The sequence below is a fragment of the Myiozetetes cayanensis genome, unplaced genomic scaffold (genome assembly GCF_022539395.1).
Source record: "Myiozetetes cayanensis isolate MyiCay16 unplaced genomic scaffold, myiCay2020 scf9, whole genome shotgun sequence".
NCBI lineage: Eukaryota > Metazoa > Chordata > Aves > Passeriformes > Tyrannidae > Myiozetetes > Myiozetetes cayanensis.
In genome coordinates this window covers 6,833,676-6,861,474 of record NW_026088185.1, presented here as the reverse complement: position 1 = coordinate 6,861,474, position 27,799 = coordinate 6,833,676, and the positions used below count along the sequence as shown (strand labels likewise).

Genomic DNA, 27,799 nt, shown 5'->3' with positions numbered 1-27,799 from the left:
AGCCGGCTGGCCTGCCCGCAGCTCTGCCCCAGCCCCTTTATACGGGGCAGCCGCGGAGGTGGGGCTGAGCTCTTCCCGCTCCGTCAGCATCCCAGGGTGCGGGACAGCCAGCGCGCAGGGTAGCGAGTAACGGGATCAGTTTCGAGATGGGGAGGAAGCTGGACCTCTCCAAGCTAACCGACGAAGAAGCCAAACATGTTTGGGAAGTCGTTCAACGGGACTTTGATCTGCGGAAAAAGGAGGAGGAACGGCTGGAGTGAGTATCGGCGCTCTGCTCCTTGCAGTCCCGGGCCAGCCGCGGGTCCCCGTGCTGCGTGCGAGCTGCGGAGATAAAGCAACGTACCGAGGCTGTGGGCGAGGAAAAACAGCCGGTACCTGACTGTGCAAGTCAAACACGGTTGATAGATTGCGTTATCAGCGGCAAGGTGACGCGTTCGGGTGGTAAAGGTGCGAACTGGCACCGCGCCATCGGCGGCGATGCGGATCGGTGACGCCGCGGCAGTTTGTGGGGACAAACACCAGGAAATGCCTTTACGGGGCTTGAGGCTGGCGGGCGTCTCGAGGGGAGACCTTATCGTGCAGCAGAGGATGGGATTTGACTCCCCTGCTTTTGCTCCACGTGATAGGTCTTGTGCGTTTAGGGCAGGAGGGGTGTTCAGTGAGTCCTGGGTGACAACAGGCGCTTGAAGGATCCTGGAAAAATAACTGGGAAGAGTAGTAATCCTACTGTATGATATACAGGGGGCTGTGCCATCCCAAAAAAGTTTTAGGGGCCCACAGATTGGGAAAAGATTGCAAATCACAGGAACGGCAAATTCCAAGAACTTCTAAGTTCTTATAAACAGGGCATTTGACCAGAAGTGCTGTTTAAAAAACGTTCTGTCAGATGAGATTAAATTCTGAGCATGAGAAATTGTGGGGGTTTAGGTCTTGTTCATTAGCTATGTCAGGCACTGAACCTAACAGTGTCTTAATACATTTCAAGAAGCTGCAGTGACCCTCTTCAGGGTCTGCCCACGTTCTTATTATTTTCCCAAGGGAATGATCCACACTCCCAGGCTGGGTTTGGGCAGTGCTGCCCTCCCACTGAGCCCTTGGATGCTCCTAGCCCTGAATTTTTTGAGCCAGGGCTGATGCTGGTACCATGACAATGCCTGGGGACCAGGAGCTCATTAGTTCCCCTGTCAGATCCAAAGGGAAAGGTGAGGAATCGTCCTTCTTCATTTGGGACATCTGCATCCCCCAAAAGCTTGCTGTCCCACGAGCCTCTCCATTTACACCATTAGCCAACGAGAAGCTCTCAGTCATATATTTTTCAATGCCCTGATTACTTTTTTTGTATAAAAAACCCCAGCCTGCGTGGGAGGTAGAGATAATTCAGTATCATCATCTACTGCCTTCCTCTGCTGGTAGCTCTGAAATGCAGGAAGCTGATTAGACAGGGGTATTTAAAAAAATTATCATCCTGGAAAGGGTGAATGTCTCCCTTGTGATGGATCTGAGCTCTGCCTTGAGGGAGGAGGTGGGGACCCATATTGCTGTGCCCTACAACAAAGAATTGGGTGAGGTGAATTCCTTCCCTACTTGACCTTGGCGCCAGACTGGTTCATATGGGTCCTCTCTGAGGCCCAGGAAGCTTCCAAATGGAATGTCTCGCTATGGGAGATGTAAGATGGGGGAAGATCTCAGGTCTCAGAATGCTTCTACTCGGCTGTCCTCCTAAGTGTCATTTCCTCTGTTTATTTTTATTTTCCTGTTTAATCCTACCCTGTAGAGGGCTGGCATTAACTGCTCTGAATTATAGAAATTTCTCTAATTGCTGAAAAATTTCTACCATAGACCAGACTATCAGACTGGGAAAGTTTGCCACATTCCTGCATGCTGGGCACGGAGTTATAGGAGCATTTTCTGCCTGTAACAAGCTGGGACATGATGTGACACTCTGGGAGACCCTGTATCCATTCACCCTTCTCTCTGTGCTCTGACCAGCCCCATTTGCTTTTCTATTCATTTGCTTTTCTATTCACTGGACTTGTCTCAACCTGCAAGCCTCAAAGAAATGTCTTCCCCTGCCCAACCTTCCCCCCTCCCTGCCCAGTTTGACCTTTTTCTTTCCTTTCTGCTGCTTCTCTGTTTTTTGTTTTTGGCAGAAGGTACTCACCAACAGTGGACAAAGGCTTCTGCTGGCCAGAAACTGCACAGGCATGTGAGGGTAGAGCTTTGCCCAAAAAAATTAAACAATGGCCATTTTGTGGGGGCTCTGCCTAATTCTTTCCATGAACATCCCTTCCCACAACCCTGTTTTTGGGGGATGGCTCCCTGTGTCTCTCCTGGAGCTCAGTGGGACCAACCCTGCTGCAGTTGGCATCCCGTTGCCATGGATTTATTTATTCTGCCGTGAGCAGAACCATGGCTGGCCTGTGCTCCTGCCAGCAAGAGGAGATGAGAGGCATGCAGTTCCTGAGGCTTTTAAACTGGTTTGGCCCAGACTTGTCCTTCCTTTGGCAGGTCTGGTGGGTGAGGGAGGAGAGGTGTAGGGATCCAACCAGTCTCTGGGAACCAGAAAAAGCAGTTCCAGCAAAAGACTGGATCCTGCTGGCAACAGCCTTAGCACGAGAGTGGAAAAGGAGCAGTGAGTCCAACTCAAGGGTTTTCTATTTGCACGTTTGGTTTTCGTAGCCACGTTTAACTTTACTGCTGGACATTTGCACCGGCTCGTTCAAAACACTGTAAGGATGGTGAATGGCTGATTATAAAAACCCACATGCCCAGTTAAGTCTTTTTACTGTTTTTTACATCTCCCAGATCCTCTGTTAATGCAAGTTGGTGTCACTGCTGTGTGACAGCGAACACAACCTGGTGTGCTGGCAGTAAGCTGGCCAGAAAAGTCTTCCTTGGAAAACAAAAGAAGAGCTGCTCCCTAATGTACAAACTGATTTGGTTAAACAGAGATTAGCTTGACTGACATGCCTGTCATTCCCAGTGCCAGTCACACCCCTGCTCCCGCGGCCAGCAAGGCTCCTGCTGTGGTCACCCCAGTGTCAGTCCAGCAGCCAGCACGGGGAGTATCACCAGAGCCTCGTGGTTCACATTGTGATCATGAAGCATCCTCCCAGGCCTGATGGCTTGAGGTTTTTGGCCAAATCTGGTTTCTGCTCTGGAAAATACAGCTTCCTGATCCTGCCTAGAGAGAAAACAACCTTCTAGAACCTTTCCTACAAGACAAACATTTTCCTCTCAGCCGTGGCCCCAAAGGCAAACATACCTGAGGTGGTGCATGGTGAGGGGAGCAAACAGAAAGCCTTTGGGCAGCAGAGTGGGCCCCCAGCAGCTTGGCAGGCATTTCTGGCCTGGGCTGTTGCTGGGGGTTCAGCCTCATGCAGGCACTGTCTCGCATGGAGACCTGCTTTAGCAGCCAGGTTCAGATAACAAAGGAAGCCTGCAGTGATGGATTGCCAGGAGAAGGTGCTCTTGGAAAATGCTTATCTTGGACAGCCTTTCACAGGACTGTCACAAGCAACTCCTCCTGCTGCGTCCTCTGAACAGACAGAACCTCATTGCATATCACTTAATAAAATCCTCTGCTGAATTTAGCACTGAAGAACTATATCAAAACCCCTTTTAATCCTTTTTAATCCCAGAATTCTTTTTTTTTTTTAATTTAAACTGATAATTCCAGAAAGATTTTAATTCCCTGCTGGACTCCAGACCCAAAGATTGTATCAAGTTGGGGTGCAGCCAGAGTGTTCGAGAAGATCCACTCTCCTGAGATTTCTGGGATTTACGATCCACACCCTGTGAAACAAACAGGACAGGTTTTGGCTCAAACAAATCTAATATTAAACTTAACAGTGGCAAATCCTAATGTATCTGATGATACCTGCCCTGAACCTGGAGCCCACTTCTTTGTTCAGCTTATTTAACTCGTGATGTTATTTATTAGATTTGCCCTACAGCTGTTTCCACAAGCTGCAGGACTCGGAATGTTCCCTGGAAAATCGTTTCTGAAATGATTGAGGCATAACAGGGTTTGCCATGTGAGACTTTGCAGTGAGATGATAATATAAACTTTTCCTGTGTTTTGGGGTGTTTTCTGCAGGGAGTTGAAATGCAAGATTGACCAGGAGAGCAGCAAGAGAGAGTTCTTGACAAATCAGTCCCACCTCAATGAAACTCACTGTGTCCACTGCCTCCAGCCCTTCAAGTTCCTGCTGAACAGCAAGAGGCAGTGCTTGGACTGCCACTTCTACACCTGCAAGAACTGCAGCCGCTACAACAAGAAGGAGCAGGGCTGGGTCTGCGATCCCTGCCGCCTCTCCAGGTGCTGCTCCTCCTGAAATCATGGAATGGTTTGGGTTGGAAGGGACTTTAAAGACCAACTAGTTCTGCCCCCCTGCCATGGGCAGGGACACCTTCCACTGTCCCATATTGCTCCAAGCCCCGTCCAACCTGGCCTTGGACACTACCAGGGATGGGGCAAGCACAGCTTCTCTGGGCAACCTCTGGGGGCCTCACCACCCTCATAGGGAAGAGTTTCTTCCTACTATCCCACCTAACCCTACCCTCTGGCAGTGGGAAGCCATTCCCTCTTGTCCTGTCACTCCTGGCCCTTGTCCGAAGTCCCTCTCCAGCTCTCCTGGGAGCTCCTTTAGGTACTGGAAGATGCTCTAAGATCTCTCTGGCACCTTCTCTCCTCCAAACTGAACAGCCCCAGCTCTCTCAGCCTGCCTCCATAGGAGAGATGTTCCAGCCTGTATTTGTGCTTGGGATTGCCCCAGTCCAGGTGCAGGATCTTGCACTTGACCTTGTTGATCTTGCTGAAGTCAACACCAGGCTGTCCAGCATGTCCACTGCACCACACAGCTTGGTGTCCTCAGCAGACTGAGGGTACACTCAATCCCACTGTCCATGTCACCGATATACATGTTAGACAGTGCCACTCCCAATATCAACCCCTGAGGAATTCCACTCGTCACCGGCCTGCTGTGGTGGAGGCTGTGAGGGACAAGGCGAGACTCAGGGATGGGGCTCAACAAGAGTTGCCCAAATTCAGCATCCTTTTATGCTGGTTAGAAAACACTCTGTGTTTTTGCTAAGAGGCAGTTTCTGGGTGAGGGTCTGCTCACTGTGGGTGTGGCTGGACTGGCTCATGTATGCTCATCCTCTCTTTGGGCAGGATCGTGAAGGTCGGGTCCCTGGAGTGGTACTATGAACACATGCGGTCCCGTTTCAAGAGGTTTGGAAGTGCCAAAGTGCTGCAGTCCCTCTATGGCAGGCTGCAGGCAGGGCAGGGGCTCAACTCTGCGTTTCTAGGTGAGGAGGGGCACTGGGGTTTACCCCACCCTGCTGCCCATGGAGCATCTGTGCAGCACCACATTGGGATGCACCAAGGGAGGAGCATCAGTGGGGACACTGCTCTGAGGGCCACAGGGTATCAGGGCTGTTCAAAACAAGCTGGGGAGGAAGCAGAGCTTCAGACTTGTACATTCACACGCAGAGCAGATGTTTTTCAGTCTTAAGTTTTTACCACAGACTTGAGAATATAGGATCACTAAGGTTGGAAAAGACCTCTAGATCATCCCAACCATTAACCCGGCACTGACAAGCCCGCCACTAAACCATGTCCCCAAGTGCCACATGTATATGTTTTTTGAACACTTCCAAAGATAGTGATTCCACCACTTCCCTGGGCAGCCTGTTCCAGTGTTTGACTACGTTTTCAATAAAAAAAAGTTCCTAATACTCATGTTTATTTTTAAAAGTCCCATGTCCTGCAGTTCACAGCTCTTGTTTTTCTTTATTTTTGCTCTTAGTTTATGAAATTAACACTAGTTTAACTGCAGGATAAAGCTAGCACCCAGTTATTTTCCCCATGATCTAATGATTTTTACAGCCTATCTGATGATCCCCTGGCAGTGACAAAACTTATAAAAATGAATGAGTTACCTGCCATCAGTATTTCTGATATTGGTCCAACAGTGCATAAATGTATGATGAAGTTAATACAGAATTATTTACTGACCAGCTGCTAGTTGCCATACATACAGTTCCTGCACTCCTTTGTTTATAGCCTTTGTAAGCCAGAGTGGATTTTATTCCCATCTTGAGAAGCCACAGAAAAGTTTGCACAAATACCATTTACATACTCGATTCAATCGGTCTTTTATCCAGACCACTCTCAGCAGAAATAGCAGAAAAAACATGGAGGGTCGTGGCATGGAATATAAAATTAATGGACTGAGAGACAGTTCATGCAGCATTTGATAAAAAAATGCATCAGACCACAAAAAAGGACAATCCGAGAGAAAACTAGAGCAAGCATGAGATTAACAGTGTTTTAGGCCACTTTAAATTGAGATTATGGTGCCTTTCTGAAAAATAAATTATTTTGTTGTTTATTACTTCATGAATACCAGTGAACTGGAAGTAAGTGGGGCAATCAGCTCTTTGACTTTTAAAAGTCAAGCCCTGTCTCCAAATGCCTGTTTTGTTCTCTCTAAATCATGTTTTTTATGATTGTTTCTTGTGATGGCTAGAGAATGAGAAGTCCAGTTATCCATGGCTCTGAGGCTTGTTCTCTACCTGAGAAAATGTGATTATTTATTTTTATTTTATCTTTTCATTTAGGTCTTCATGACAGAGTTTACAGCCTGCCAGACATTAACAGTAAGTAAAGAACAGAACTGCAGCATGAGGGTGGCAGCTCAAGCAAGGTTTCCAGTGTCTTTCTTTTTCTCTTCACATTCCCTGGCTATGGGCACTCTGGAGAAATTTGTGTGGCCGGACCAGGGAGAACATTCTTCCTTTGCAATGGACTGAAGTAGTCAACTCTTGCACTGTGGTACATCTGGGATGTCCAAGGCTAGACTAGGATACAACAGGACTTTTAGTTACATGCCAAACTCAAAGTTTGCAAGCACTCATCATCTCAATGTACGCCTATGTCGTACACTTGAAGCTGCCCACATTCTTAAGGAATCCACGGAATTTGGGATTTCATGTTGTGTTCCTTAGGAGCCCTGGCAGGAAAGATTCACTGCACCTTGCCATTTGATGTAGGAAACAGTTTTTTGCCTACCTTGACTTTGGACTTGGTCTGGCATTTGGGCTGTTCACAATGTGCTGCTGGGCTTGGCAGTGACCTGGGTATGGAGATGGGCATCCAGAAAGCAATGGGTCACTGATAAATAACAGAGCTGGCTGATGGGAATCAGAAACAGCAGAAGCAGAGACATGTTGGGCTGAGCCTTCGAACACTGGAGTCACCAGGGTGGACCTCAGGGTGCTCCCTGTGGTGCAGGTGCCCTTCATCTTCCTGAAGGTACACCTTCGCTTCCACATCTTTGATGGTGCACATCTGAAAGGGAAATCAACGAAAGACCAACCAAGCTTTTCAAGACCAAGTGCTAAGAGTGGGTTTCTGCAAAAAAAAAAAAAAAAAGTGGGGAGGTCTTTCTAACCTGGACCTTTTGAGCCCATATAACAAGCATGGCCTCACCTGCAGGTACATTGGTGTGACCACCACGGTGGGGACTTACCTGCTGCTGTTGTCTCCCCTCCAGGTGAGTGCCAGCTGCTCACCAGCTGTGACGCTGGGGACGACAGTGATGAGGAAGACAATGTCCTTCGTGGAGCTGAAGCGGAGCGCTACAGCAGAGTAAGTGTTTCATTCTGGAGCTCTACTGCCTCTCTCTGTGTCCTTGGCCTGCCTTGGTGGTGTGGTGGTGGTGGCAGCACTGGTGGTGGTTTTCTGCGCCACTTTCAAAACTGGACCTTTATCTCTGTTTTCCTTCCCTGAGACAAGGTCTTTTCCCAGTTTGTGTAAAAGTAACCATGTCAGTAACATCACAAATACTTGTGCTCTGGAAAAAAAAGATGCACTTCTAACACTAAGGACGTCCCCAATTAGTATAAAATTCCTAGCTCCTCTATAATGAGACTCATCTGTTTTCTTTACTGATGACCTCCCAAGTATCCAGAGAAATCTGCCTGGACCATCCTTTCTCTGAAGTTTGGGAAATGCTTCCGGACTGAAAAGCATCACCTCACTCTCTCTCTCTCAGCTGTAACCTGGCTCAGCTTTCCCATATTGCCTTTATAAACCAGCACAGAGATTCTCACTGTCTGCTTATGGCAACAGCCCTGAACCAGAGGCTGTGGAGATCAGGAACCCACTTTTCCTTGCCTTCAACGTAAACATATGCTGTACCTGGCTCTCTTCAAGCAGGACAGTGTCAGACCCAAATTCTCGCTGCAAAATCAGAGCAAACTCAGGCAAACTAAGGAGACAAGGGCCCTCCCTCCCTGTTTCCTCAAGGTCAACTGTGGTTTATGCTGAATTTTCCTTTCTTGTGCTTTCTATGCTAAGATGTGCAAGACAAAGCGCCTGCTGTCTGTCCATCCCTTTGACTTTGAACTGGACTCGGATTACTCTGCTCAGTCTCGCCATCAGTCTGTGCAGCTCTCGCCGGCAGCCAGCAGCCTGGATGCTTTCCAGGTACTGGGAGAGTGCGGGGGGGTTCCTTTCCTTTCTTCTTCCTACTCCTTGCTACCTCTACTACCCCTTCCTCCAGCTCTCAAAATCCCCTTCAGCTGGTGTTGGGAGGCAGTGGTGCTAATCTCCGCTCCCCATCTCCCTCTTCCTATCTCTTCCTCCGTGTGAAGTCCTTTGCCTCAGGCTAAGTCAGGAGTAGGGCATCTGATCCAAACAAGGATGAGTGGTAAGATGAGACAGCAAGAGGTTCTCAGGCCTTTTCCCTGCAGATTTCCTTTCTTTCTGCAGACAACAGTTTTCTTGTGTTTTCCCAAGATTATGGGACATCCTAGTTTCCAGCGAGCCCTTGAAGGTTCAGTGCTCAAGGGATTAAATGAAATCAGACTCTTCTCCCATATTCCCATCCAGTTTGGGGCTGGTTTTGCCATGTTGTGGCACTGGGGACATAGTTGGCCAGCAGCTTCTTGAGGCACAGAAACTTTGTGAGGTTGAGGTGGATCCCACAGAGCCACATGATGGCAGGGAGTGAGGGCCTGCCAGAGGGAAAAACATGGGGAGAACAAAAACTGCAAGAATGTTGGTTCCTTCCATATAAGAGTCTAGATGTGCCTTAGTGTCCGGAGTTCCTGACCAGGAACAAGACTCACAGACAGCTCCAGACCTAGGAACTGCAGTGAGCTGCACCCTGTGATCCCACTGAGGGCTGGGGGTCAGCCATCCCTACCTTCCAGGTCTGGGGAGAAACACAGATGGGGCAGCTCTGGATGTGGCAAAAGGTCTTCCAGCCTGGGAGGCTTCCAGTCAAGATTTTTGGGCTGCTCCTCTTTGTGTTTCTTGTTGAAATTGTACTTTAAAAACACTAAACAGCTACTTCTTCTAATGATACTGTGATGCTAATGATACCACTTCCCTCGTGGGTACAAGTGGAATTTGCTGAGATCTGTAACAAAGGTTTAGAAAACGTAAGTCTGCACAATTCCACATAAATTGATTTGAACTTGGCAAAAATGAGTAGATTCCTCCTTTTTTATCTGAAACCATCTTTATGAAGCAGAATGTTGAGATCATCCAAATTGGATTCACTGACTGCAGATCATTTGAGGTGGTAGTTGTTTGAAGAAGAGGAAGGGAATGCTGTTTTAAAAGATCAGAGGGTTTTGCAGTCTGCCTAAAGGGACTCTGTGCTTGTAAAAATTAACAGTGCTTGCAAAAATTACCAGTGCCCCCTGGCCGTGGTGGGAAGTATTGCTCAGGGTTCAGCAGCCAGGCAGTCTTTAAATTGGATTGTTAGGAATTCTTATATTTTATACAAATATAATTGACATTATAAAAGATCAATCCATGCATATAATGAAGGATAAAGAGAGAAGATGTTACTGAAGGTCAGGAGAGACAAGGAGTCATAGAATGATAGAACAGTTTGTATTTGAGGGACCTTAAAGCTCATCTAGTTCCACCCCCCTGCCATGGTCAGGAACATCTCCCACTAGACCAGGTTGCTCCAAGCCCTGTACAACCTGTCCTTGAACACTTCCAGGGATGAGGCAGCCAGAGATTCTCTGAGCAATCTGTGCCAGGGCCTCACCACCCTCACAGGGAAGAGTTTTTTCCCAATATCCCATCTAACCCTGCCTTCTGGCAGTGGGAAGCCATTCCCCCTTTTCCTGTCCCTCCAGGCTCTTGTCCAAAGTCCCTCTCCAGCTCTCCTGGAACCCCTTTAGGCACTAGAAGGGGCTCTAAGGTCTCCCTGGAGCCTTCTCTTCTCCAGGCTAAACACCCCCAGCATTGCCAGCCTGGCTCCAGAGCAGAGGGGCTCCAGAACTTGGAGCATCTCTGTGGTCTCCTCTGGGTTCATGTGTCCTCCTCCAGCAACTCCATGTCCTTCTGGTGTTGGGGGCCCCAGAGCACTGCAGGTGAGATCTCTCAAGAGGAGTCTTCCCAGGCAGTAGCTCAAGCAGCATCCTCATCTCTCAGTCCTTCACAGACTTCGCCAACTCAGCCGAAGGTGCCTCCCAGGAATCCAGGGTCGCGAATGCAGATCTAGTCTTCCATCATGTCCTGCAGGAGCAGGGACCAGGCATGAGCCCTCCGGAGCAGCACTTCAGCACACAGGTTCAGCTCACCCTCAATTCACGGAGAAGGAGCCTGGAAAGAAATCCAAAGCCTGGTAGGTGTCTCTGTCCAGGCTCCTCTTGAATCCTTTTGGGACAACTGGCTGCAAGAGTTGGACCAAATGAAAATTTTTTTTTTTCTGAACAACCTCAAAGACACTTTTTGTTTTGAGGGTCATGACAAAATATCCCTCTGCAAAAGTGATTTTTCTCATGAAACAGTGTACTCATGTTAGTTGTAAAGAGCTGGTCTTGTTCCCAAGAAACCAAGGGGTTGTTCTTAGCATGTCGATCCCTTTCACACCTACTGGTCTTTTCCAGAGGGGAAACTAGATACAAACAAATGGACACTACTAGAAACAATAGGATGTGTTTCTTGCTGCAGGCAGAGGTAGAGGAGTTCAACATCTTGGCAAAAAATCTTGTGGGTGCAGAAAGTTTTAAGGAGACTTGGACTAGAATTGGCGGCAGGAACTGGGGAGTACTAAGTAACATCTTTTTAGCTGGCCAGAGTGCATGTGTAGGCCAAGTGATCTGTGGTTTTGTGAGTCTATAAATACCCTGTAAGAGGCAGAATTTGCCTTTTACTACTTCTGTTTTCCCTGCAGTGATAGCAGAGCCAGGAGGGTTGGATAATGGTTAGTGCCCATGCAGATGTAGAATGTGCCCTTTTGTGTAGTCTCCAGCAGCTGGGCTGTGTTTTCAGGGCATTAAGGAACACTGGGTAGATCCTACCCTCTACTGTTTAAATTCCTACTCCAAGTCCTGCTGGAAAAACATAGTAACAGTCTCCTCTGGCTTGTTAATTCCACTTTCTGTCACTGTTTTTGTCTCCTTTGTGGAGGAGCCCTTCCACTCCTTTTAAATGCTCCTCCCTAAAGTGGTACCTCTCTAGCCTGAGCCTAAACATCTTCCAGCAGCTCACGAAGGGCAGTGTCCCAGCTTGGGCTCCCACGAAATTGGGAAGGCAATAGTGGTTTTTGGTGAGGGTCCTGGCTGTTCAGGGCATGGGAGCAGTGATGATGCTCCTTGTGCCTAACACTGTCTCAGCAGGGTGTGGGGCCCTGCTGAGCCTGGAGTTGTGCAACCACAGTATGTGGAGCTGCAGCCTGGTCCATTGTAGCCATCTGGAAACTTGGACTCCCTTGCAGAAGCATCTCCTGACAAAGAATAGAAGTGTGATCTGGAGAAGGGCCTCCATATTTGCTTGTCTTAAGGTGGTGGGGGAGGGGGCAGGCAATGTCCAAGGGTGTGAATCTCTTGTACCTTTGTGCTGAAGCTTTCTCTGTCCAAAGGTGGCCCCTGGAACGAGCCGTCCCAGTCCCGGTACTCCGCAGACATGGACACCTCCGATGAGGATGTGAAGGGAGCCCAGTTCCCTGCCTACCCACCCCACCACGTAAAACGCCGGAACAGAGCCTCCTCCCAGGAGAACACCAGCCACTCTGACAATCAGGTACCAAACAGCTTTTGAACCTCTTGTGAGACCAAGTCTTGTGGCCAAGTGCCTCTTGTTACCCTGAAGTGCAGGGTGGTTCACAGGAGAAGAGAAGTAGCAGTGGCAAACTGGGGTGCAACCACAGCAGTCTCCTGGACAGGATGGATGTGGAGCATGAGCGGAAAAGCTGGTGTGCCCTAAGTATCCTCACAACTCCTGCCCCTTCTGTGCAGGGTGGCTTGGTGCCCTTGTTTCCAACCTGTGGGTCCAGAGGAGCAGACCTCTGTAGGCTTGAGATATCTCCTCCAGTTCAGCTCAGGAAGTGTAGCCACTTGACACTGACAGAACGATACAGAGGGGCTGCGGGATGACCTAGAAACTGGCTCATTGAGGTGTCACATCACAATTTTGTTGCACCAGCGAGATGAATGCCCAGGACATTTCCTGCCTTCTGTGTTGTGATGGACTTGCCAAGGTGGCTGTGAAATGGAAGCAGGACTGAGACCTGGGAAGGTGCATTCAAGCCTCCTTCCTTCATTAAGATGAAGGAGAACAGACATTTCACTGCCATTTTAGGATGATGTAGAAGTATGCTGGAACTCTGTGCTTCCTCTCCCAGGTCCTCCTTCCCACTCTCCCACTTTTTTGGTCACAGCAAAGAGAAAATTTGGCACTGATTGGTGCTTCCCTCTGTCCATGCTGCCAGCGCAGTAACAAACCTGCCTTCGTTGCTGTTCATTTTCCAGTTTGTCCTTATTAATATGCGAGTTGCCTGTGTTTTTCTGTGTCCCCAAGAAGGCTTTCTTCAATTGAATGTGCCAGTGCTTTATGATCAGATAGAGGTTTGGAGGGGGTTATTTAATAAGCACCAAGATCCTTCTCTTCCTTCTCAGTGTGTTCCTGCCCCAGCAGGACTGGGTCAGGACAACCTGTCATGTCCCTCTCCTGAATGATTGCAATAGGGGGAACAGCCTAAAGAAGGTGTCAAACAGGCTGTGAGCTTGTGTTTTAATTGCCAAGCAAGGACCTGCTGTTCTTGATGCTGCCTTTGCCAATGGGTGGTGGTGAACGTTCCTCAGATCTCACGAGCAGCAAAATTCAGGGTGGTGTTTGGCTACAGATGCACAGGGAAAGCCACTCTCACAGTTGGTAATTTTGCGTGTCCTGGACCCCTCTTTGGGTAACCACTGGGGGGATCTGTGGCCCCAACCATCCCTCAGCACCACACTTCATGTGCCTGTGTAGGAAATCTTTCCTTGCTTTTTTACTTCTCTGGGTACGTGCTTTAATTAGTAAATGCCATTCCTTTTTCAGTCAGCAGTAAATAGGAGAACCCTGGACTGGGTGTCCTTAATGAGGCCACGGTACGTTAGGCATGAAATGTGCACCAGGCTTTGCAGGGGGGAAATGGGGTCGAATTCCTACCACTGGTTCAGTTGACGTCCTCCAGGAGCTGGGCAAGCTCTCCCTTCAGGGCGGTCTGGCCTGTTGTGGTTTGCTCTGTCACACCAGTATGAAGGCTGGTGTGGAGCCTTGTCACCCTAATGGTTACTAGAATTCTTCTCACTCCCAATTTAACCCCATTTGCTCTTATGCCAGCGTTGTTCATTAGCTTAAACAGCTCCTCATCCTCCCTGCCCTTTGTGCTGCTGATGTGTTTACAGCTAGCAACCATCCTCCCACCCATCCTGCTTCTCTCCCAGCAGGAAGAGACCAGGCTCTGTGCTGGACCATTAACTTCACAATGATGCTCACATATCACTTTGGGCCAAGGAGAGGCCAGGTACAAGCCCAAAGAAGACAGAAGGCACAAACCCCTAGGTTTGGGTGTTAGACAGCTCTGTTCTATTGGCAGAGCTGGAAGAGGTTGGGAAAAGGTGTCCACCCCCTTGTGCTGACATTGGAGCGGTGAAGCGGTGGCTGAGGAGTTGCTTACAGGCACTTCCAGGGTATGTCAGGTACCCATCACCAGAGCTTCTCGGGTAACCCAGGTCCTGATGGGACATCCAGGGAACAGGGAGGATGGCTGAGTATAGCTGGTCCCCCCGGTGCTGCAGCTCGCAGAGGCTGTGCCCTTTGCGGGTGTACAGTCCAGAGTCATGTTTGTTAACCCTCTTTCATCCCATAGCCTGGCTTTAAATGCTGTGTTTTCCTGCTAGATACCTTCTTGGCATCTGAAGGGTTCAAAAGCCGGAGAGCTCAGCTCTTTGACCGTACAGAATGAAAACTCTCTTTTCCTAAAACTACCTTAAGGGCAAGTTTGTCAAAATATGGTTGATCTGAAAAGCACTTTTGCATTAATTCTGGAGAGGATACACTGTTCAGTCCCAAACACAAGAAACTTAACTTTTCCAGTAACAAAGGGCAGAGTCTGTTCCCTAGACCTGTGACTTCAGGAACTGAAGATCCTAGAAAAAAACTTAGAAAAAAACCCCCAAAACCTACTTAGAAAAGCTCTTAAGCCTGATGAGACATGAAAAGGATCTCTGAGTTGGTAACGGTGCAGGTCTTTGCCTTTATGTTTTCAGAAGACAGGACCAATTCACAAAGAATAGCTGCAATTTACCAAGTTTCTCCCCAAAAGCCATCCTGTTGTACTTCAAGGTTCTGGATTTCCAGAGATTTGATGCTATCTGGCTCCTCTTTACACAGAGCTTCTGTTAGAGGTCTTGGGTATTTGAGAGACTGGAAGCAGCACCTCTGCAAGAGTAACCTGTCCTCTTTCTCCAGCAGTAAGGGATTGTTTCCCCTGCCTGATGTTTCAGGTTTCTGTTTCTCTCTAGTTTCAGGTTATTAAGCAGAAATTTCCTGATGTCCACCTTATTAGCTGTGGTTTAAGTTTATTCACATTAAATGTTTTAATACAGAGCAGTTTGCCAGCCTTTGTCATACAGAGAGCAGTGCAGGATGATGCAGTCCATGATGAGGACCAGTCCTAATGGGTTCCCACCCTCCATTAAAGCCAGCTTTGATTGGGAAGGAGAATAAAGGCAAGCTCTTCAGCTCCTGCCCTGGTAGATATCCATCAACATCAACAGTAGTCCCTGCATTATGCTCTGATCTCTCCCAACCTCTGCCTCATGGAGACAGGGCAGTGCTGGTGCTCAGTTTGTCACCATCTCTGAGGCTGATGGACCATCACAGGCTTCTCATTGTCACTGGGAGCAACGCAGGAGTCAGGGCCTAAAGCAGTCCTGAGAAACCACTTAGCAAGGGAGTGAATTGTTTCCTGCCCCTCGGAGATGCTTTCAGTTCAGGGTGGTAATGACAGTGCTCTGCTCTCCACAGTGCCAGGCTTTTGTATTCATCTTCCCTAAAGCAGAATCTATCACTCCAAGCTGTTGTGAAGATCTAATTAATAAAAACACTAACAAGCACAAAAACTAAGAAAGAGGTAGGAAATGTTATTAAAAAAAAAAAAAAAAAGCTCTCGCATCTCTTTGTTACTACGTTTATTTACTGCATTTGTTGCTTGTTTCCCTTTGAATGGGCAGCAACCACTCAGAACAGCAGTAATGCACTGATAGTGTCATAAAATGGGAAATATTTCTTGTCATTTGTGTTTTATTTGTTTGGATCAAAGGAAAGGCACCTTTTCTTCTCCAAAGAAAACAGAAATTTGATTTCCAAAGGGAAAGAAAAGCACTTCCTTTAATGTTTTCAGTGATCATAGATTGTAGAATTGTTTTGGTTTTAATGGATCTTAAAAATATCTCAGCCCATCCCCCTGCCATGGGCAGGGACACCTTCCACTAGACCAGGTCATTCCAAGCCCTGTCCAGCCTGGTCTTGAACACTTCCAGGGATGGGGCAGCCACAGCTTCTCTGGGCAATGTGTGCCAGGGCCTCACCACCCTCACAGGGAAGAATTTCTTCCTAATATCTAATCCAAATCCACCCTCACCACAAAGGTTTGTGGTTCTTGAGCACAGAATGTAACTTCTCTTTGATTTTCAGGACTTCATCTGTCTTTTTCTTCTCTGCTCTTCTCTCCATGTCCCTTTTAATGGTCATAAGAGTAAGGGAGAAGAGACCATCTGGGTAAACTGATGCATTGGGAAGCCAGAAAATTTCAAAGCGGTGGGGAAAACTTTCAGATTTAGTTTTTCAACCTGGAATTTTTTATGGGAAATTTTTGCCCTCTTCCCTCTTCCTTTCCAGCACTGTGTTGGCAGGTGGCTGATGGGGTAGTAACAGCTTGAAAAAACGTGTTAGTAGGAGGTGAAAACAGATGTTGGCTTGAATTTGGGCCAGCTTGGGAATGATGGAGAGATAGGTGGCTTTATTACAGCCTAATGCTTTTGTTGGTGATGGGGTTTTATATTCACTGTATCAAAGCTTTGCTGGTAATTGTGATGTGCTGGGTACTCACCATTGCTCTGAGTTTTCCAGATTTGAGGAGAGGTTGCTCTCCTGGAACTTACCGACATTTTTTAAGACATTATTTAAAAGATATTATTTTTTAAGGCATTGTTTTTCAATGTCTTTTAACTCTGTCCACGGTGGCAGTGTCTTGCTGCTTGCTTTCTTCTGCTGGTTACACTGTTTTCTCACTGTCCTGGCAGTGGTGGCTGGTCTGTTCTCTACTCCTTTTCTCTCTCCTTTTCCCTCTTTCTCTTCTTTCCTTTAGATTCATGAGCTCAACACTCGCATGTCTGCAATCGAACGCATTCTGAACCGCTTGGAGGAAAAAATCCTGGTGCACTCTCACAAGGTAACCTGGCAAAGCCAAGGGGTTCTGCAAGGAGAGAGCTTGGGTTGTGCTGGGCCCCTCCCCTGGTTATCGGAGAGGCTCCCCTGAAGCAGCCAGCATTGCAGGGAGAAAGCTGGATAGACAAAATCATAAAAATATTTAGGTTGGAAAACACCTCTAAGATCACTGAGTTCAACCATTAACCTACCACTGCCAAGTCCACCACTGAACCATGTCCCTAAATGCTACAGTGACTTGGATTGTATGGGTTTAATCCTCTATTTTGGCCTCAGAGGCTGTTCTCTATTTCCAGGTGATGGAGTGCCTCACAAAACATTGCATGGCAGGACAAATTTAACCCATTTAGGCCCCCTTGCAAGCCAGTACCATCCTTGCTCCTTCTGCACAAGGAAAATTGGGTTTCAGGTTGATGCTTTATGAAATGCTGATTTCAGAAGTTTTGTTCAGTGGGTGTCTGTACATCCATAGAGCTGTGACAGCTCATTTGAAATCACGGGCCGCTTGATTAGTCCCTATGAGGAAATCACCTGGTTATTGTGTCTATGAGATCTGAGTCAAGGAGGATTTCTGCATCCTTTCTGAGCTGCCCTCGTCTTACCATGCCATAAAACTTGGAAGAAAACATCTAAATTAAGTTAAAGCTGAGCAACAATGTAGAATCTGTGAATACTTAGGCTGCTTAACATTGATTTTTGGGTTTCTAATTCTAGACTATGAGCTCTTTTTCCTTTGTGTGAACCCATCACCACTCTGGTGGCTGACAGCTCAGTAGAATGGACGGTGATAATTACAGGGAGGTCCCCTCTAGGCATGGATGAAAAGATGCAGTTTCTCCTTCTTTTCCAAAATTCGTAACGGGGGATGGCCATGTTTGTGGTCATTCAGTGTTTCTGTTACTAAGCCTGACAAAGGGAGAAGGAGATGCACACGGTGGCAGGTTCCCATGCTTTATTCCCATATCTAGGGTGAAGGAAAGCAGAGACAATGGGTCTAGACTGCTGTGGAACAGGTTGGAGTTAAGTATTAAGCAAAGCTTTCCAGTAGAAAGGACAGTAGAGCCCTGGAATAGGTTGCCTGGGAGAAAGATTGCCTGCTGCAGATGCTGTTGTTCAAGGTTGTTAAAAACAGCTTAGACAAAAACCCACCAGGTATGACGCAGGTAATTGTATTCCCATCTTAATGCAAGGGACAGTGAGTTCAGGAACTTCTGGAGATCTCTTCCAGTGCCTGGGAGTTTAATAGGATTCTTCTCCAGGTACCATGAATTGCACCCAATAATGGGGCCAGGTGGAAATAAACCATCTGTCCTACAGGAAAATTTGCTTCATGGTTTCTGATCGCAAATAAGATTATCTAGAGGCTCCAAAAGCTACCTCGGGGAGTAGCAATTCCCATGGCTGCTTCCCTCATGCTGGTGGGCCATGTCTTTGGGTCAGTGTGATCTCTGCCCTCAGAGCTACCAGCCACACCATGGTTCCTAACAAAAATGCGGGGATTTTTGCCCCAAATCCCCCATGTGTACCTTTTTAAGGGTGGGGGAAAGGCAGTTTTCCACAGTGTGAAACAAAGATGCTTTGTGTGTGGGGAAAATGGGAATGAAGGATCTTTAGATCAAGGGTTTGTATTCCTCAGTGTAGAGCTGGGCTCTGCTGCTCCCCTGAGCAGTCTGACTGCTTCTCGGGAATACAGGTGTGGAGAGGAGGCTCGAAGTTCTTGTTGCAAAGTCCATCTGTCCACTCCTTGATCTCCTCTGCTTGGTGAGTGTGTCTGCATCCAGGCAGTGCCCTGTTGTCCACCACATGAGACTGTCACACAACTCCATTCTTCTGCTCCTTCAGTCTCCAGCCCCAGAGTCCCAAACTGATCCCGATGCCGAGGAGGAGGAGTTGAAGAGGAAGCTGGAAGAGTTAGCCAGCAACATCAGCGACAAAGAAGTCTCTTCTGAAGAAGAGGAGCAGGAAGAAAAGAAAAGAGCAAAGAAACCAGAGATGAATTCCTCCAGTGATGACATGGCCAGAGATGCTCAAAAGGTAATCTGTGTCCTCCCACCCATATTGTTCCAGGCTGCACCCGTGATTCCTTCTGCTCTCGGTGGTTTATGGTTTTACACCATGATAATGGAACTCTTCTTCTGTCCTACACCTCCACTTTGATGCCTCCCAGGGCCATGGTGTGTCTGATTTAGCTGTCTGCTTTAACAGAGTGTCAAGGGATCAGGAGATCCCAGGGTGTTGGATCTGGACCTTTCTCCTTGTAGGCTCTCCCAGTCTCATCCAAGAGTCAAAGTAAAGCCTCTTAAAGGCTACTGCCTGTCACAAAGAGGTACCCAACCTCCACATGTACTTAGAGTTGTCTCAGGACCTGGATGTCATTATGGAGAAGAGTCCTTGAATGGGAGAAGAGATTGGTAATGATTAAGTACCAGCAGCCTTTTTCAGGCACCTGCTACAGCCTGAAATGTCTTTTCAACAACTGTCAGTGCTCCTGAGTCCCTAAACCCTGATCCCTCTTCCACTCTGCTAGACTAGTATTTACAGCACTGTGCTGGCTCCTATCCCCTACAATGTGGTGGGTGGCCTGTGGGTCAGGGAGAGGAGGATGAACCACAGCATCTATGCAGTGTGTCTCCAGTTGTTTTGGGTACCATTTGCTGTGCCACTGGATCAGCTGTGTGCTGCATCCTTACCCGACAGCATCCTTTACTGTCTTCTTTTTCCTGATGGCTGCTTTTAGATGATTGTTGCAGCCAGACTTAACTGCTTCTCATGGATTGAAGGATGTACATCATCTTAATAACCATTTCCATTTAAGTGCAGATAAATGGTAACTTAAATCCTGTGTGAGCTGATGACGTGCAGCAGACAGAGGCTCAAACCCTGAACAGAGAGTTGCTTGTATGGTATCAGTGTAAGATTCTTGATTCTCATAAAATGAAGCCTGGATCCTTCAGATTTTCTAATTTCTTTGCACCCAAACCCAGCTACGAAGTAGGGAGGAGTATTGAGTTAGAAATGTCTGCAATCACGTAGCTGGACCAGCCTTGATTAAAGGCTATGTCAGCGTGGATGTTTTTTAACAACTTCCCTTATACCAGATCCAGGTTTGGATTTTGAGGGGTTTTTGTTTAAGTCTCCTCCAGTCAAGAGGAAATCTTCTAACTGGAGAACACTGTGATGAAAGCACACAATCCTAATGGAAAATGTGAAAAAAAACTCCATTGTACCGTGAAGGCACCATAAAATTGTAAAAATATCATCTGTGCTGAGTTACCTGGTTCTCTGCAGGACAGCTTGCCTGGAAATAAGGTGCAGTTGTAAACACAGCTCTTTTGTCACCAGGGCATATATCACCCCCATCTCCTTGGTTTCTAGGGAATTATCAGTTGAGAGAGAGATGAGTTTCTTCAGTCCTTTTACATGTGCTTAGTACCTCATCAAGCCAACAGCACACAGGAGCATTACTGCCATCAGTGCTCCTTGGGTGGGGAAGAGAGGACTTTAGTCCCAAGTTCTGGCAGTGTGGCAATACAATCATTTTATGGGGTTTGGTTTATTTTTATTCTTTTGCCACAAACTCAAGGAGTTATTTGCATCCCTGCTCGGGCCCGCTGAAGCGTAAAGCAATATGCTGCAATTAGATCTCAACTGCTGAGTAACCAAGAGGCCTTCAGGTGGCCAGGTGCTGTCAGACAGCTCTGGTGGCACCATTTCCAGCAAGCAAAACATCCCTCGACAACCTTTTTTCCGAACCTTTCGAGATGACTCCTTTTGTCACAGCCATCCTCCAGAAGGCACGGGCTGAGATAAAAGCTCTGCTTTAGCCACGCATCCGTCTCCACTGGAGAGCCCTTCAGGAACAGCGTAAGCCTGTAAATTACCTCTTCTCCGTCTTTCTACAACTCCTGAAGGTCTGACGCCCCTTTCACCCCCAAGTTGTGCTGTTTTGTACACCACGTTAAAATAACGTCCTTATTTTTTCCCCGCCCCCACCCTCCGCTTTGGCTGCGCTGGGCGTTCGCAGAGGTCGTCGGCTCAGGCTTTGAGCGAAATCACGGCCAAAGTGCTGAGAGCCATAAACGTCACGGAGGAAGCGGTGTGGGAGTCGTTGCACGGAGAGGGCCGGTGCAACGGCATCTGTGCCCTCCCCGCGGGGCAGCTTCCTAGGCCGGTAGATGGGAAAGAGGTGGCCGAAGCGTACCGTGAGCTTGAGGAAAATGTAAGGTTCACGACAGCTTTCTGCGAGCAGTGTGAGCACTGGGGGGGTGGGAATGAACAGGAATCCCCCCCCCCCTCCCCCCAAAGATTTCTGGTTAGTGGGTAGGTCAGCACTAAAAGCGTGGTCAGCTGAGGGATTTAAGAGTCCGGTCATGTCTGATGGTGATACAACAGCAAGGGCAGGTATCCTGTCTTGTGGGTTCCCTTTCCTTGGTTCCTGGTTGCCCTGGGGGAGTGCCAGGAAGAGAAGGTGAGCACGGTCCCCAGCTTGCTGTAGCAGCATCGCTTTCCTGGACTTCAGCAGTCCCGTGCTCCAGCACGACTTGCATCCTATTTCTCTCCAGTTCCTCCCCAGCACTGTTCCGTCACCGAGGGTGCCATGACCTACCTGTTTGCTAAGGCTGGCCTTGCCTGAGGCTGATGGGCTTGTGCAGGTGACAAGTTTACATCTAGAGCGTAATCCCCTGCCAGGTTTGTAGGACACTGTGAAGCACTGACAGCTTTTTTAGCTGCTGTAAACCCACATATACTGATTCCCTATGGGAAATGCATTGCATCCACAGTGCCATGTACCAAGCTCCAAAGAAAAGGTTCAAAGAAGAGTTGAATCTCTACCTGGGTGGCTGGGTTTTTCTGCAGGAAATGTCCTACAGGGTGGGAGCAGGGTTTTATAACACATGCTGGGGCTCACCTCTCACTGGGGAAAGCCTATAAATGAAAGCAGGGAGCTGCAACACCTGGATGTTTTTTGACCAAATACAGCATCCCAAAGGAAGAGGGTTGGTTACATGAAGGTTTTGAGGTTCCCCCACTCCCAGGAGAGGAGATAGGGTTGGGAAGAAGGTAAACTTTGGGCTTAGTGCTGTTGCCGTCAATGCTGGGACAGGAATGGGTAGACAATGGCTCTGGGAGATGTGTGTCATCCTGCCATTCCCTCAGGGATCCTGACTGAGTCACAGCTGGCTGGCCACTCTCTTCTTTCCAAGGGCACTGGGAGAGCCTGATGGGCCAACAATAAATCCCTGTGACTCACAGGTTGAGTGGTACATGGCTTTAGGGTTTGCACTGGTGGGGTGGGACCTCTGGGACATATGTTGCTGTGATTTGGGTGGATGCTTGGTACTTAAGTGCAGGCAGAGGGTTCCTGCCAGGCAGTTTTGCATAATGTCCAGTCCAGGTGAAGCAGATAGGGCTGGAGGAGCAGGAATTGCATTAGCAATAGTGACACTTTGGGATCAGTCAGCAGAAGAGTGACCAAAACCCATCTGATTGTCTTATGTGATTGCCTACCGACATATTAATGTTTCCTGAACTATTTTGCTTGGACTTGTGTCCTCGTAACAGCTCAGAAGGAGGCAACTGGCAGTGGGTTTATTGAGACAGATTTTTTTACCCTTCTTCTCTCAAAGGGAGGACAGTGCAGGCTGACCATGCCCCCAGGCAACCCAGCAGCACAGACACCCTTAAAATAGAGACTGAGAAGATATGGAAAGTCAGTCTATCTCCTTCCCAGCTCTCTGCCATCACAGGACATGGCAGCCTGAGCTTGTTAGCAAGTACCTGCTCTCCCTTTGAGCACATGGCATAAAGACACTACTGCTTCTCAAGCAGGTCACTGAGTTTTGGTCCTTTCCTTTGTTCCCATTGAGCCTTTTACCACTTCACCCCATTGGTAATTGCTCTTGAAAAGCCTGGGGAAGAGAGGAAATGAGATGAAAAGCCGTGTCAGAGCTGACTGGTACTGTCTGTGCTGCAAGGCAAGAAGGCAGTCAAAAAAGAATGGCAGGAGCTATTGCACCTGTGGCTGCTGTCACACCAGGAGAGGAGAACTCCAGGGAGGTTGGCTCTGCAATGTGGGTTTTCTTCATCATATATTTCAGGTGTACTTGACTGCTGGGAAGACCTACAGGCTTGAGAAGACCCTGAAGGAGCTTGAGGAGGGGGCTCAGCACAGTGGCACTACTGACTCGGAGCTGTCAGAGCTGGAGGACAAAGTGGCCTCGGCCGCCGCTCAAGTCCAGCAGGCAGAGAGCGAGGTGAGGGTTTAGCTCTGAGTTGCTTTGCCCAGCCACTGTTGGCAAGCAAAGCCAGTGGTGGATCCTCCAGCCACCATCTGTATGTTTTTTTTCCTCCCTCTAAAGATTTCAGACATCGAAACCCGAATCGCGGCTCTGTCTGCGGCGGGGCTGACGGTGAAGTCAGTGGAAAAGGCAAAGAAGAAGTCAAGTGGGCAGGTGAGCATGGAGGGTGGTGGGTGTGAAGTCCCAGCCCTGAGATGTACATGCTCCCCTGGGTTGTTGCTGCTGCCTCTGGGTGCTGCGAAGGGCTGCCTGGTTTGCTGAGCTGTGCCCAACTCTCTTCCTGCTGCCCGGGGCTCTGCCCTCGGGCACACCAAGCTGTCTGCCTCCTCTTGCACCCCCAAAGAAACCTCTGCCCTTCCTCTGCCTGCAGGCTGCCTGCCTCCACTCTCTCGGTCCTGCCAGCAGCAGTCCAGGGGAGTCTTTGGATGACATTAAAGTGAGTATGTGTTTGATCAGTGCTGGCTTTGCATGTGGCACAGCTTTAAGCCTGGAGGCATCCAGTGTCTCCAGGGAGCTGCTTTCAAAGCAGTTGCCTCAGTGGGGACCTATGCCCTTCCATTCCCTTTCGCACAGCAGGCTGCTCCCCTTCCCTTGCAGGCAATGCCCGGACTACAGAGGTTCAGGAGGAGGTTCAACAGTCCCATGGAAATCACAGGTGAGGAGCATGGCTCTGTCTGTGGGAGATGGGGACCTGTGGGTGATGGGCGGGGCTTTGGGGGATGCTTGCTCCTCTCTCTGCATCCAGCTATGTGTCTGCAATGGAGGTTCCCTTCCCTGTGCTCACGTCCTCCTGATCAGACAGCCCCAGGGGAAACCTGTGGTGGATAACGTGGAAAGGAGACAGCAATTGTCAGGATCAGGGATAGTGACTGGACAGCAGAGGTCAGGCTGAGGTGGGTCAGTCCTCTAAGAACCAGGGCTGTCTCTGCAGCCTGGGCTCTGGCCTCCTGAGTTCAGGGAGTCTGCGTTACTTGATCTGTGGCACCCCGGGGGCTGTTAGACCTCAAAGCCTTGCATCATCGCTTCTGACAGCAATTTCTTCCTTGTTTGGTTATCCTGGGGAATGTATCCTTCCCTGGACAGTATACCCCACCCCTGGAAGTGTTCCAGGACAGGTTGGAAAGGGCTTGTAGCATCCTGGTCTAGCTGGAGGAAGGTGTCCCTGCCCATGGCAGGCGGGTGGAACAAGATGGGCTTTCAGGTTCCTTTCAACCCAAACCATTCTATGGCTATAAATCTTGACCCCGTTGCCCACCTGCCTCAGCCACTGGTCTCTGGTGGGGTGCAAGAGGCCCTCCAGGGCTCAGTTATGACAAACAGCAGCTTCAAAGTAAACGGTGACCTGAAACTTGGCACAGCAGCTTGGGTGGTAGGGGGGCAATCATTGGAAATGTTTCATCCTGGCTGATATCAGCAAGACTGATTAGGAAATTACTTTTCTATTTCTCTCTTATCACACTTTACAAGCTTAAAGATAGAAAGAGTGGCTCTCCTTCAAGATAATGGAAGATGAAGGGATGGAAGAGGGGAAAGATCATTTAATGCAGAGGTGGAATAGCATTTCCCCCATTCACACAGACAATTAACACTACTGGTTCCTAAGCTGAGGCTGGTGGGTGGAAAGGCTCCTTGTCCTCATGCTGAGGAGTCATCTGCTCTCCTTCCTGCAAAGGACAGGCAGATAAAGGCAGCCCGTGGGACACATCAGCCCTGTGAGGAGATAGAGGGATGTGCAATTGGGACAGACGTCACCAGGCGAACCTAATCCACTCTGCCTGGGCTGGGTGATGGGGTGACTTGGTCTCCTGACTGCCCTCCCTGCAGATCAATGACTTGAAAGGTTGGGCCTAAAAAGGTGCAGCTGGTGGAAGTTTGTCACAGAGGGGAGAGGAGGTGACTTAGTAGGTCAAGAGAGTGTCGTAGGCTTGAGTGGTGTGAGAGCTCCTTCACAGGCAGGCGGAGCTTTCCAGAGCAGAGGTCCTGCCTGCTGGTTGGCTGACCCAGCTCACACAGTGCTCTGGAAACCTGAGTAGCAGCAGCTTTTGTCTCCTTGTTATCAAAGGGCTTCCCGTCACCCTCCTGGAGGGAGAAGTGCCATGATGCATCCAAACCCACAGTCAGCAGGGGATTGGCAAACCCCAAGTGACCTGGTGGGTAACTGAAACCTCTGGTGAGGTGGATGAAGAGCTGCTGCCCATCTCTCTTTGTTCCCTACAGGCTTTGATGATTCCTTTGACCGCAACTCTGTTTACCGTGGCTCCCTGACACAGAGGAACCCCAACGGGAAGAACAGGAGAGTGGAGAGGCTCTTTGCGGTACGGACCCAGCCACCCAGGAGGGCTGCTGGCCTGGATTCCATGTGGGACCCGTCTCCCTGGGCTTTCACAGAGGGACCCGTCCCTCCCCACACTCTCCTCAAGCTGGGGGAGCGCCCAGCTCACAGCGCTGCTCTCACCATGCTGACTGGTGGGCAGGCACACCTGGGCATCACCCCCTGAGGCCTGGGATGTCCCCCAGGGTGGGGGGACCAAGAAAGATGTACATCTTTGAATTCCTCCTGCCTGCATGGCCTGTGGGATGGGGCACGTCCTCGCTCCATGCAGTGGCAGCTAGAGGGGACAAGGGGCACGCTGTCCTTGTCACCTGGGGTGGCTCAGGGCACGGGCACAGTGGTGAGCTGAGGTTTCTCCTTCTTGTGCCTTGCAGAAGCCTGTGATGACCCACCTGTCCTGAGGAGAGGGGCACATTCCTGCTACCGCATTTCAGTGATGATATAAGACCTCAGTGCAAAGCCTCTCACCGCCTTCCCTGCAACACTTTCTCCTCCTTCTCCTATGCCCTTCTCTCCCTGAAACCCTGGACAGAAACAAAGCCAAAGGACATGGACAGGAGGTCTTGCTGGGAGCTGCTGGGGGGAAGAGCAAGGCACTGGGGTGCATTCATGTGGCCGGGGGCTCTCCTGGGAGGATGCAGGCATGAGATCTTGGCTTTGTGCAGCTCTTGGGTACTGGCTCAACCCAGGTGGCCAGAGGAGGGAGCTGGATGTCAGTGTGGCATCCAGCACAGGGACCAGGAGCCCTGACTTGGCAAAAGCTGTCAGTGCCTGTCCCTGCTCTTTTCCAGGCTGGTGGTGAGCAGGGACAGGAGCTGACAGTGGGGTGCAGGATGACCCTGGGATACCCCAGGTGGAGCAGGGAATCCCAGTGCTGGGATTCACATTGAGGTGCTGGTCCCAGCTCCCTGCTATGTCCCTGGAAGCATTGTTGGCCTTCCCTGAGTAGCAAAGGAGGTTGAAAGCAGGTTTCTTCCCTCCCCGTAAGCACTTGGCCAACAGATCTTTGCACCAAACCATGCAAACACCCACTGAGGCCTCTCGCTGCTGTGCCTGAAGCAGGTGTGACCATCTGGGGATGTGAGTGAGGCGAGGCTTGCAGGAGGTGTCGGCAAGGAAGATGGAAGAAATGATGGAGAGCTTGCTTTTCCAGCTCTCGAAGATACCTCCTCTCCATGTGAGATTATATCAGCAAGATATATAGTAGAACTCCAGCAAGCAGAGTGTAGGTGCTTCTCTGCTCCATAGAGGGGTCAGCCCATGGCAAGATGCACTTTGTGGATGAGCATGTCCCCTGTCCCTGATTGTAGAATCTGTTAGGACTATCCCATCCTTTGGAGGAGCTGTGATGACCTTCGAGGGCTGCAGTGGCCCTGGGCTCCTGCCAAGTGACAATGGCATTGGTAACATCCTCCCCCATATGCCCCAAGATGTTTGTTTTCCTCCAGGATTTAATTCCCCACATCCATTAACCCCTGTGGATCAGTCTCTGGCCCCATATCCATGCCCAGGGTATTGGGATGGGAAGAGGGTAGGTTTCTCTTATAGGTCACTTTGGAAGAGTTTTTTTGCTTGGTACCTGTCCTGTACAGCCCCCACCTCCCTCTCTCCCTCCCTCCCTCCCTCTCTCCTTCCACAGTGGGTGATGTGGGGAGGATCACTCGCAGCCAGAGTGGGGATGTCAGACCAAGCTGACAGTTTCCCATCAATGGCCACTCAGGCTGGACCCTGTGCAACTGAGCTAAAACCACTTTAATTATGAGAAGTAGGATGAATTCTTATGCAAGTAACTCATACATTGGCTTTGTCTAGAAACTGCTAACTTCCTAGAAATTGGTCCTGTGGTCATCCTGGAGTAGTCTTCTAAGTCCACAGTCTGGGCTTCCCAGATGGAAACAAAACCAGTTTCTTAATTTAAAATTAAATCCTTCTGGCCTGAAGCTCAGAAGGGTAAGTGCAAATCTCTGCTGTGGCAGAAACTGTCCCAGACACCGTGGCATTACTGGGTGCATTTCTTGCTGCTCTGCTGGCCTCGGTGCTGGGATGTCAGGTCCTTGCTGGCAGAAGGGAGCTCCAGCAAGACCTGGGGGGTTTGCACTCACCCTTCTGGTGTCAGGGTTCAGCTTTTGCCCCAACTCCATCTCTTTCTCTATCTGGTTTCAGCCGTAACTCAAGTCTTTCCATGCTTGACTCTGTAAAGAAATCCTCACGGTGAGCTTCAGCAGTGCAAACTAAGGCATTGTTCAGGCTGTAGTCATCCACATTGTTCTCTGCTGGTTTTCTGACCCGTCTTTCTGTCTAGAGATTTTATATATGTATACTAAATCATCCAATAAAGCAAATTTTATGTCCAGGACCATCCACCCATTTTCCTGTGTGTGTTCTTTTAGCTCACTCAAGCGAAGGTTCCTCTCT

At 49.1% G+C, this 27,799-nt stretch overlaps 1 protein-coding gene across 4 annotated transcripts; it reads left to right on the top strand.

Annotated features, from left to right (window-relative positions):
• Positions 1–27,747, top strand: MLPH (melanophilin). 4 transcript variants are annotated; one of them, XM_050340060.1, is made up of 16 exons: positions 2–256; positions 4,100–4,321; positions 5,177–5,313; positions 6,628–6,666; positions 7,563–7,657; positions 8,369–8,497; positions 10,559–10,661; positions 11,901–12,061; positions 16,674–16,757; positions 18,596–18,787; positions 22,852–23,007; positions 23,113–23,205; positions 23,423–23,488; positions 23,650–23,707; positions 25,270–25,367; positions 25,759–27,747. In XM_050340060.1, the coding sequence occupies exons 1-16, from the start codon at positions 147–149 to the stop codon at positions 25,783–25,785; spliced, it is 1,770 nt and encodes a 589-aa protein (XP_050196017.1). In that variant the 5' UTR covers positions 2–146; the 3' UTR covers positions 25,786–27,747. The 4 variants fall into 4 exon arrangements, with proteins under 4 accessions (XP_050196016.1, XP_050196017.1, XP_050196015.1 ...); XM_050340057.1 differs by having other exon boundaries at positions 4–256; positions 10,469–10,661; XM_050340059.1 differs by lacking the exon at positions 16,674–16,757 and having other exon boundaries at positions 1–256; positions 10,469–10,661.
• The last annotated feature ends 52 nt before the right edge of the window (positions 27,748–27,799 follow it).